Source organism: Pteropus medius, unplaced genomic scaffold, assembly GCF_902729225.1.
Source record: "Pteropus medius unplaced genomic scaffold, Ma_sr-lr_union100, whole genome shotgun sequence".
In the NCBI taxonomy this organism is placed as follows: domain Eukaryota; kingdom Metazoa; phylum Chordata; class Mammalia; order Chiroptera; family Pteropodidae; genus Pteropus; species Pteropus medius.
Window position 1 is genome coordinate 583,624 of NW_024345599.1, and position 11,629 is coordinate 595,252.

General features: G+C 41.1%; 2 protein-coding genes across 9 annotated transcripts in view; both read left to right on the forward strand.

Moving 5' to 3' along the window:
- Window positions 1-236: 236 nt before the first annotated feature.
- Window positions 237-11,629, forward strand: part of NOX1 (NADPH oxidase 1) — a 172,318-nt gene continuing 160,925 nt past the window's right edge. For 3 of the 6 annotated variants that reach the window (XM_039874006.1, XM_039874012.1, XM_039874011.1), the window contains exons 1-4: window positions 237-530; window positions 764-929; window positions 4,459-4,728; window positions 5,433-5,487. In XM_039874006.1, the coding sequence (XP_039729940.1) occupies window positions 4,508-4,728; window positions 5,433-5,487 (276 nt within the window). In that variant the 5' untranslated portion in view covers window positions 237-530; window positions 764-929; window positions 4,459-4,507. Of the gene's footprint in view, window positions 560-763; window positions 1,012-4,458; window positions 4,729-5,432; window positions 5,488-11,629 lie in introns of those variants that run through there. The other 3 variants (XM_039874007.1, XM_039874010.1, XM_039874009.1) reach the window with 3 other exon arrangements.
- Window positions 4,645-11,629, forward strand: part of XKRX (XK related X-linked) — a 118,829-nt gene continuing 111,844 nt past the window's right edge. Inside the window, exons 1-4 of one of the 3 annotated variants that reach the window (XM_039874016.1) lie at window positions 4,648-4,728; window positions 5,433-5,487; window positions 5,887-6,240; window positions 8,921-9,127. In XM_039874016.1, the coding sequence (XP_039729950.1) occupies window positions 9,015-9,127 (113 nt within the window). In that variant the 5' untranslated portion in view covers window positions 4,648-4,728; window positions 5,433-5,487; window positions 5,887-6,240; window positions 8,921-9,014. Of the gene's footprint in view, window positions 4,729-5,432; window positions 5,528-5,886; window positions 6,241-8,920; window positions 9,128-11,629 lie in introns of all 3 variants that reach the window. The other 2 variants (XM_039874015.1, XM_039874017.1) reach the window with 2 other exon arrangements.

Below are 11,629 nucleotides of genomic sequence, written 5' to 3' on the forward strand. Positions count from 1 at the left end.
TGAGAAAACCTCCCTCATCTCCCAATCTTCCAACCCATTATGGATCAGATGCCTGCAATTCTACCATTTATAAACTATTCTTTTCGCTGAAAGGGTTAAAGCACAAGCCGCGAAGAGATGGGCAGCACTATTAACGCAGTAGTGTGAACGTCTACGTGATTTTTGAGGTTTATCCAGATCCACCAATAAGACAGTGAGAAGAGCAGGCGATGGGCGGGGTCTCGGGAGGTGGAGAACTTGGGGAGCTGGGGGGGAGCAGAAGGGAGGGGAAGAACTTGTGGAGGGAAGGCGCTGGGCAGTGGGGCGATGAATGCTTTTGAGGAAGGTCTCTAGAGAAGGCTCCCCTGCAGAGTAGGGAGAGGGTCTCCCCGAGACTAGCGGCCTCGAGTGGGCCGCCTGGGAGGAGCCGCGTGTCCCGCTGCGCCCGCCCTAGGCTGCCTGCGTGTGCGTCGGAAGTCCAGGCGCCCAGTGCACCAGGAAGTGACTCTCCCTAGCGGCAACAATTCAGGCTTTTTCGTTTGCCGCCTCAGGTTTGTAAGAGGATTTATTGGTTACAAAGGTAAGGGGGTTAAATGGAGAGCCCAGAAAACACGATTTAACTCTTACCATGCAGAAAACTGCTGACTGCGCCAAACTGCCCGCGGGGCGGGGGTGGGGACGGGGGCGCGACCAGATCCAACGCTGGCTGTACAATGTCGCCTCTAGCCGTGAGTCCACCTGTGGTCTGACCTGCCCCCTCAACCCCTCCACCCTCCCTTTCCAGGCCTCCCCTGGCCCTGCAGCCCGCCCAAGTTCAGTGGTAGCCTTTCCTAGTGGACCCTTTCCAAAAGACGCGGTGGGCAGAACTTGCCCAAAGAAGAGGAGAATGGAGGGGCTTGTGAAGGGGCTGGTCGAAGGAAGCACCTGACCGAAGATGGTCTGCAGTCAAGGCAAGCAGTAAACCCATCTGTCTGTCTCATTTAGCCAGGAACCATGTATGGAGCCAGGCCAACTAAAGGGTGAACAGAGAATGTAAGCAGGACTTTCCTGCGGGTGATCAGTTTGCTCACCCGCAGATCTTTAGCCCTGCGCGAATCTACCTCCCACCTAGTCTCTGATTTGAACTCTGAGCATTTCAGGCAGGATTAGCCATTCCATCCGTAGAGAGTTAGTCTACCTTCCTGTCTAGCAGCTCTGGACCCTGGATCCCTTTCTGATCAATTCCTAAGACAGAAATAGAGCAATTGTCACAGACTTCTTAAAACTCAAGTATTTATTTAAAACAAGAAAAACTATAAAAAGAAAATACTCTTTTCTGTGAACAAATGCCCTCTCTGACATGAAACGGAAAATAACTCACTTTGACTGCTATTACAATGCTCCCTTGAAAAATATATTTCATTACAGAGATTACAAAATATGATGAAAGGTTCTTTACCAGGAGAGATGGCTGGTTGGTACCCTGAAATAGTAAGATCCTATTTTAAACCATATCAGATAATTTGGTGGAAGAAACCTGGGTGGACAAGGGGCCTTCTGCTGGGATACAGGTCAAGTGGAGCACGGTCTCATGGTGGCGGTCACCAGTGAGAGGACCCACACATAAAACTTCTAAATATCGTGGGATAGGGATAGCTGTCTTCAAATTATCAAGCTCCCCCTTCCCTCTTCTGCCAACCTCCAAATGAACCTGTAGCATACTTCATCCTTTCCTGCCAGCTGGAGGGACAGGGCCCATCTGGAGTAGCACCACTCTCTCCCCCTGTTGACTGGGCTTCCCCCCCACAAAAAAACATTCTTTACTCTGTCTCCTGCCTCTTCACTCACTTTTCTCACTGGAGTTTGCTGTTTTAAAAATATTAAGTACATACATTTGTCTCAACTTGGAAAAATGCCTGTCACAGGTCATATACTTTTCGTAGTATTGACAGGTGGCCCAGCTGAGGCCTTAAGCTCACTATGCTCCAGCAGACAATAATGCAGAAGGTTAGAAAAAGCTTGTGTGTGCGTGTGTGTGTGTGTGTGTGTGTGTGTGTTTTAAGTTTCCCACATAATCATACTTATCCTCACACCATGTGTATGTATACACTATTACATCTCTCCAGTTTTTCAGAATGGATATGTTGGCACAAAGAAGTCAAGTGGCATGTTTCAAATCAGAGCCTAAGGAAGGGCAGTGACACATGTTGAACACTTGCTGTCTTAGGCACAGTCCTGAGCACTTTATATATATGAGCTTGTATAACTCTCACCACAACCCTCAAAGGTAGGTGTCATCAGTTCTATTTTTATAGATGGTGACATTGAGATTTATAGTGCTCAAATAACTTGCACAATATCACAGTGCTAATGAGAAGTAGAGCTGGGATTAGAACATGGCTCCAAACTCCATGTTCTTAATGTCTTGCTTCTTCCTGGGGATTGTGTGGAGGGTGCTATCACCCAACTGAGCTCTGGGCCAGCTTAAATTTATTCTGTTAGAAATTTGAAATCCTCCCCTACCCCAAAAGCTTCCATATTGTGACAGTTACTTTTTTAAAGTGCTCTGTAAACATACAAATTGATAAATGGGCTAAATATTATAGCACCCATGTCAGCATCCTCTAAGTGACCTAGCGATCATGGCATACTGATTTCACAGTAACAGTGGGAGCCATGGAAGAATCTTAGTTAATAAGTCTATTACATACATTGGACTTTTAAATATATGTATATCATTCTGAATTAAGGTATGACTTGACATTTAGATGAGATCCAAGATAGAGGGCAAAGGCAAAAAGGCACTTTCACAGCAGATTAGTAAGGTATCCGGTCAAGTTCATTCATGTGTCCTGGGTACTCAGAAAAGTTCCATAGCAACGAATAATCAGGCAACATAAGGTAAATGGGCAACAACACAGAGTCCTGTTGTGGAGGAAGAGGGATTCCTTCCTCTTTCCAAAGTTATCTCCCCAGTCCCACTCTATTCTAACTTCTAGCTTTTTCCTTAGAATTATGCCTGTTTCTTCCCCCTGCTCCCCTCCTTCAATATTGCTACCCCTACTCAGTCCCATATTGTCTTTAGACATCAAGACAGTTATAATTAACACATCGAGTTTTTGCCAGGTACCGGACGCTGTACTCAGAGCTTTGCAAACATCATCTCTATTTAATCATCTAAGTACTTTTTATTATCCTTTATTTAACTCTTACAACCACCATATGAGATAGTTACTATTGTTATCTCCATTTTACAGATAAAGAAAAGAGAGAATGATTAACTTTGTAAAGACCAACTAGCTAGTAAGTGGAGGAGCCGGGGGACTGCCCAAGTCTGCCTGAGTTTAGGGTCTGCACGCCTGAGATTTTAAACCTTCATTTGTCCCTACTGCCTGCCACTTCTCAATGCCCAATTTCCCTTTCTTTCACTTCAGACTTACTGGATGTGTCAGTGCCTTCCTGAAAGGCATCTTCTTTGGCCTCCAACCTCAGCATTCTCCTGGTTCCCCTGAGTCACTAGCATCTCTTCTTGTTCTCAAAATATTGCCTTTCTTCTAGGTTTAGTCATTGGCCTTTTGCTCTTCTCTTGAAAACTCTTTTGTACACATCTTACAGCTTTTACTTATCATAGACACTTGACCAAATTTCTAGCCTTGATTTTTCTCCTGACATGTATTACTGCTTCTCTACTTGTTAGACGTTTCCATTTGCTTAGTTCCCTACCATTTCAAACATGTTCCTCAAACATGAATTTGCTTTTTAGTAGCCTTCCTATTTCATCTTTATTTCTCTACATAAAGCCTACATCAACTCACTGTTGCCTTCACAATAGAATTGATATTTTATTCAGGCATTAAAGTTCTTCCAGATAGCACTTTAATGTAACTTTTCATCTTTATTTTTTCTATTCCCTAAAATTAACTACTGCTTTAGCCAGATCAGTCTAAGCCACTGTCCTCCAAACATCTGATTCACCTTCCTACTATCCTTTAAAACCTAGTGCAAGGCCTACATGCTCTGGGAAGCCTTTCCTGAGCACTCATCAGGAATCAAGCATATCATGTTATTTATTATCATATTTTCCTGTGTCTACAAATGATCTCTTCAATTAGACTGTAACCTTTGTAACCCCTCCAGTATCTGGTGTGTCACAGTGCCTTGCACATAGTAAGCACTTCCTGAAAACTAGTCAATTGGTTGGTTGTTGGGTGGGAGGGTAGAATATGGAAAAAGACTGGCTATAGAAGTATATCCAGAGAGTTGAACTCTTTCCTGGAGGACAAAGACTGTATTTTCCTCATCTTTTAATTTTGGGAGCCTAAGCTAATGTCTAACCTGCAATAGTTGAGTTCGGCTCAGCAGGCCTGCTTTTACCGATTGTTGTCTCTTTGCCAGGCATCATGCTAGGTGCTGGGCATCCATAAGGGTTTATAAATGAATGAAGGGGTTTGGGAGGTATGCTTCTTCTTCCCAGCTTTTGTTTGTCTACTTTTCATGCAGGTGAATCTCTGTGTTTGTGTGGGTGCCACATATTAAGAGAAGAGTCCCAATGCACAGCCCGAGATGCTGCTTCTCCAGAGTAGGTCTTTTCTCCAAACTAGGACTGCTCCCCTGGTGTTCCAGAAAACCTCCAGGTTGGCCACAGCTCTTCTTGGGTTCAGCATGGAAGAGAAACTTCACTCATGAGATCGTCAAGAAGTATCAAAGAGGACGAAAAAGTCAGAAGAAACCAAGCTACCTTGGACCACTAGATGGTTCCTGGCAGGAAAGGTAAGGCCCAGGCTGACGTCTTTTCCCCTTAGCAATTCTGAATCTCTGGGCCTACTGAAATTCTATATTCCTGATGTAACTAATGTGGTAATGCAAGGATTCAAAAGGGCGCCTCAAGTAGACTACCCAGGGCAAACTTGAAACATCTGAGAAATGTTTGAGGAAATGCTTTGGGATTGCAGAAAATATTCTCCTTGCCTTTAGGTATATTTTTCTCAGAAAGGAGATTTTAAACTGGGACCTTGTTTCTAAAAAGGTCCAGGGCAGGTATACTGAAAACCAGGGACCTTGAGAGAGATTAGATAGATTAGAAATGAATTGTCCCATTGCAGCCATGCAAACACAAATATACCTCATTTTATGCAACAAATGTATTTTCTAAATCAAATTATATTTTAAAAGCATTAGGGAGGTGAGCTATTTAAAGGAACCCAACAGTGAAGCCTTTTGTAATATGACTAATTACCTCTTGATAAATCTGGATTTTTCTTATATTAAGTTTGCCCATCTGTTCTGCTTTGTTAAGTAGACAGCACCAAAATGGGCTCTTCTCCCAGACTCTATCTCCCCAGGAGCATGAGAGTTAGGTCTTCTGAATAATAAGAAAAATACCAGAGAAAATGGTGGCAGGAAGTACTTCTGCATAGTAGGTTCTCCGTACATATTTATGTAATGAATGAAGTGCCTGAATTATTTTATTCAAGGCTGGTTGATATTGTGATGCCACTCTGGAGGCTGAGCTATGAAGAACAGCTCAAGGTTGGTACCCAGCTTAAGTCTTCACAACTCCATTCCTCAGGTGAATGCCCCTATGGGTCCTTAAACTCAATATGCTAATGACTCTGAAATTTTAACTTTAGGTCAGTATGTCTTCCAAACTCTAGAGCCATATATATAAATACCTGTTTCCTTTCTTCCTTGCTTTTTTATTATAGCTCTGGGTGTGTGACTAGTGAGTGCTCTTGCTGCTTTATATATAGCTGCACTTTCCAACACAGTAGCCACTAGCTGCATGTGGCTATTTAAATTTAAATACAGTCAATTTTGCTATAATATTTGTTTTGAAAACAGAAATGTGTTCCAATGGATTGATGCATTAAGGAACAATTTGAATATAATGCAAATTTCACATTTGCTTAGCAGTGATTTCTTCCACAGAAACATGAGCTGAAAGAAAGAAACTGCACCCAGCTGAACTGAGCTGCGTGAGAATCCACAGAATGAACACACACTCACCTCTCAGACATCTACTGGCTCTCTCAGTTCTCTGAGTGTGTGATGAGCCACACCCATTAGAACTTTCCATCCCACTCATGACTCTCCTTTCACTACTTTATGATAAGTCACAGGTGGACAGCTACTTTCACAAGCAAATTTTGGCAGGAAGTACTTCTGCATAGTAGGTTCTCAGTACATATTTATGTAATGAACGAAGTGCCTGAATTATTTTATTCAAGACTGGCCGATATTGTGATGCCACTCTGGAGGCTGAGCTATGAAGAACAGCTCAAGGTTGGCAAAGTGCCATCCTTGTAGTATTTATACATTTTTTAACCTTTTAAACATGTAAAACTATATTATTTTTATTAGATTCCTATCTTTTCTGTGTGTATTACTGATAAAGTTTTGGAATGTTTGTGCCCAACTTCATTTTTCCCATGAGCCCTGTGTTTTCTTTTGTGTAATTTTGCATAGTATGATGAAAGAACTCTTATGTTATGGCTGAGGTGACTGTACTAAGTAAATTAAAATTAAATAACTTTAAAAATTTTGCTCCTCAGTCACACAAGCCACATTTCAAGTGCTCAGTAGTCATACGTGGCTAGCATCTGCCATATTACATAGAATGTAACACCAAAATAGAACATTTCCATTATCACAGCAAGTTCTACTGGACAGCGCTGACATACAGCTTGAGTATTCAGTCTGAAAGGTCAGATAAAATGATGAGCTTACACAAGAGCTCACTTTTGACCTTTTCCCAATACCTTATTAGATCTGTTGCTGTTCCATCATTCTGGATTCTTTATCTGCTGAGACCATGATCCAAGAATCTGTGAGACAACCTTTTCTTATCCTATTCATTTTCCATTCTTTGAGGTAATATTGCAAAAGTCTTTTGTTTCATTGCTTATATTCTTTTTTCAGGTGAATTTTGAAGCTCAGAAGAAAATTTTACAAAGACTAGATTCTTACCTCAATGTAGTCAAAGTGAGAACACTGCACCCAAATCAGACAGGCTCTGTTGTCTTCTCTATCTTATTACATCCTCTATAAGCCCTCATCTCCCTCTCTTTTATCTACTGAGTCCCCTTAGTAGCTAATAATATCTGCGAGTACTTTCTGGTTACTTGCTGGGGACCAGGCCTTATGCTAAATGAGAAGTATGCATTATCGTCTCATTTACTATTTATAATCACCCTGAAGGGTAGGCACTATCATTTTACAGATGAAGACATTAGGTTCAGAGAGCTTAAGTAATTTGCCCAAGGACACACATCTAGAACATGCCAGAGTTGAGATTCACACTCAGGCCTTTCTGATACAAAGTCCACTTTCTCAACCACTACACTACTACCTCCTTAGAAAGATTCCAACATTGCAAACATAATGAGGCCTCAGAGAGGCAAATTTTAATTTATGGTAGAGGTTGGCAAACTATGGCCCATAGGCCACATCTGTCTTGCTGCTTGATTTTGTAAATAAAGTTTTATTGGAAGAGCCAAACTCACTTGTTAATGGATTGTCTGTGGCTGCTTTCACACTACAATGGCAAAGTTGAGTAGTCGCGACAGGGACCATATGGCCTGCAAAGCCTAGAATTATTTACTACTTGGCTCATTACTGAAAAAAGTTTGCTGACACCTGCTTTATGGCAAAATTGGAGCTCCTTTCTATTATGGAGTGTTTATGGAGTGTCTTGACCTTCTCAGCCATGGACTTTCACCTAGGTCATAGCTTCCAGGCATCACTTATTTGTCCTCACCCAGAGAACATTCTTTAATTTCCTGTATCATTGTCCTCCTTGTTTTCATTTGACCTGTCGTCTCTCTCCTGTCCTTCTGTGTTCTCCAGCCTATCATCGATGGCTACCAGAATAAATCCACCTTCTCTGTGAACCAAGGTCTGAATGGCAATCTAAAGACTGTAGGATACTATCTGGGAACTTGGAGAGGTCCGCTGAAGGCCATGACTAGTAGAAATAACAAACCAAGGAGTGAGAGGCCAGGGAAGGGCACAGAGAACAGTGTCAGTGGAAGTGGAAAGGAGTAGGAAACATGGTAGCCTTCAAGGAGAAGGTTGAACTGGAAGTCTTTGATGCCAAACTTAATCACAAGGTTAATTGTGGACACTTTTCGGTGGGTAGTCATTTTTTCCCTCTAAAAGCCATAAGCCTGAAACCTAGTAGGTGCTTAGTAAATGTTAATATTGCTGCTGCTGCTTTCATCGTTGTTGTCATCGTAGTCATCATTTTGTGCTACTTTCATACTGGGAGCAGTCTCCTCCTTATTAGAGTTGCTTTTTCTATTTTACATCCACATATTCCTGAAAACTAGAGCTTTCTGTGATAAATCTACCTTAAAAAAATTGGTAGGGGTAGTGAGTGCTGGTGAGGGAAATCACAATGGCATATTTCTAAGATTTAATTCCAGTATCCATTCCCAGATTCCATTCCTGAACTTTCCATTTGCCCATTTTCAATTAATCCACTTGAAACACCATCATTTTATATTAGTCACACTGTTTAATATCCATATGCCCTTAAACTACAGTTCATTAGGGCAGGCAGATCAGGGCTTCCTCGCCTTCACCCCCCCCCCCCCGCCACTGTGTGCAGAATTAAATGAGTATATGACGTCAACATTCTATTCAGTAACAGAAAAACAAATCTCATTACATTTTACTTCCCTCTTTAAAATCTGAACAGAAAGCAGACATTGTCATATTGCTCCTTTGTGGCATGAGAGAAAATATTGTGGACTCGCTCAATGAAGAATAAGCTTCTTAATGGCTAAACTAGGAAATGGGTTTTCTCCAAAAAATGGCTTTGAGGTTGAAGTAGGTACTTTGCTTCTGCATATCTGCATATACCTCTTTGAAGAAGGGAATTTGAGTTGCCAGACATTTTCTTCTAAATAATACTTAAAAAAAAAAACTATATAAATCAAATTCTTTTTCTTTCCATAAACAGGAACATCATCTGTGTATAGTCTGAGCATCTGAAAAACATCCCCGAGAAACACAGTCAAGTGGCACAGGTATTAAGGAACAAGGACTGGTCGAAGATGACCTGTGGCTTTGCAGTCTGGAACAGCAGCGTCCCTGACATTTTAATAATAGAGCTGCTTCTAGTGCTACAGGGGAGGAGGGACTCTGTTCTGAAAGCATACCTCTTAAGGTAGAGGAAACGTTAATGTTTCGTTTCAGGGAGGGTGGAGAGGAGAGAAAACTGTGTCCAATGCTGTAAATGTCAGACATCCAAGGAATTTTAATAAGAGAGAAGTATTAGGAAAGAGAGATACTGATGAGGTCAGTATATCAAGTGGCAGGTGTCTGAAATATTTGGAAGGCAAGTGTTTTCAGCGGAACAGAATTGAGAAACATGAGAGATATAGGAGTGGTGATAAGGTGTCTACATCACAGGGCTAGCGTCTGAGGCATTTTTATATCCTGTTTCACGCACCCACTTTTTATTGAGTGCCTACTATGTGTTGGGCTTTTGCTAAGTGCTGGGGATCCAGTGGCGAGTCAAATAGACATGGTGCCTATCCTCATGGAACTTTAAATAAAAAAGGCAAGAACTTGCGAGGACTGAACAGGACTCCCAACTAACACTCTATTACCTATAAATTCTCACCAGCACCCACCTTCCTAATGATTCAGACTTATAACACTTGAGTGGTGCCTTCTGATAGGACACTTCTTGACCTCCATGATTTCCCTGCTAAGACAGCTCCCTTCATAAGATCGTTCTCTAGAAATTGTCACCTTTCTTATTCTCCACACTGCAGCCAGAACTGTCCTTAAAATGCAAATAAGATTATACCACTCTCTTGTTTAAGATTCTGCAGTAATTGCCCAATAGCTTTTAAAATAAACTTAAAATTCCTTACCTTTGCACTTAGGAATCTTCCTGATAAGTCCCTAGTCTCTTCTTCTGCCACATCCTCACATGCTTTCCTCTTTCCATTCATGTTGAACTAGTTATCCTGCCAGGTTATCTCCCTCCTACTCTAGAATGCCTTCAGTCTTCTTCACCTGGCTTCTACTTATGCTCAAAGATTCATTCTAAAGCTGCAGATCCTGTAGAAAACCTTATCTGACTCCTCAATCTGAGTAGGGATTCCCTTCTTCTGTACTCCTGCATCTTCCATTGCATATCTCCTGTTGTAGTACTTGTTACACCATATTGCATTGTTGTGCATTTCTGCTTTCTACACTGGACTGTGGAGACAGAGGTTGTGTGTTGTTTATCTTTACAGCCTGGCATTTAACACAGATTCATACACATAGTGGATGCTTATCAAGTTTTTAGTAAATGAATACCTCTTTGAAATATTGACTCAAGTTTGTAGCCCTTCCATCTTCTGTTGGGCAACCTTCTATCCTCCATGTCTATCCAGATGAATTGCTCTTCCCTGTAAAATTTGTTCTGGACTTAAGATCCAATCCAGTAGGTACTTGGATACAAGGCAGATGCCAATTGTAATAGTAATAATGAGAGAGAGAGAGAGAGAGAGAGAGCGCGCGCGCGCGCAAGCGAGCAAGCATGCACTGAACTATTTGGTTATCTTGGGGTGCTCATACAAGAAATACAGGGTAAACTAAGTCTTCGATTCTTTCACATTGCTCAAAAGATGATTAGTTAAATTTGTTTTGATATCATTATGAACTCATGGATTTTTTTAACATGCTTGATATGTTTCAGTCTACTGCAGATACTATATTTTTGGTATTCACGTTGTTCCATTTTTGGCCAATTGGAACCGCTTTAAAGTTGCCTCAGAGCCCTAGATGGCCCTGATTTTTATGAAATGGTATTTCTAGCACATCGAAGTCTATTTTCAGCCTGAGTCCTGGATCAATCATTTCTTGTCTCTTTTAGTGGGAAATGGTATTTGGAAGCCACAGTATGGGTGCTAGGAGTACTTATTTATATAGGGTTGGTCATGTCTCAAGGCCTTCATAGTAGACAGAGCTAGGGATTATTTCTCTTCTCTCTTACAATAAAAATTTTAGTCCTGACAACGTTAATGCAATTGCATACAGACACACATACGCATAATTTCAGACTAGCAGTACCAATATATTTAAAAAAAAATTTTCCTGGCTTTATTAACATATTATAGACAATTAGTTGCTCATATTTATATTATACAATTCAATGAGTTTTTTTCAATTAAAATTGGCATACAATAATATACCAGTTTCAGTTGTATAATCTAGTAATCAGAGATCCACATAACTCACAAAGCGGTCACCCCAGTAAATATAATGCCCCTCTTCCTCCTTACATATTTATTACATTATTAACCATCTTCCCCATGCTACAATCTACATCTCCATGTCTATTCTGTAACTATCCATTTGTACCTCTTAATCCCTTTTCCTTTATTCCCCACCTCCTAACCCCCTCCCATCTAGTAGCCTTCAAAATATTCTCTGTATCTATGAGTTTATTACTACTTTTGTTGTTGTTTATTTGTTCTTTAGATTCCACATGTACATAAAATCATGCGATATGTCTTTCTCTGATCCATTTCATTCAGCGCAGTACCCTCTAGGTCGATCAAAGCAATATCTTTCTCCATCTCCTTCTTTTTAGTCTATGTGTGTCTTTTAATCTGAAGTGAGTCTCTTGTAGGCAGCATAGGTAGGGGTCTTGTTTTCTTATTCATTC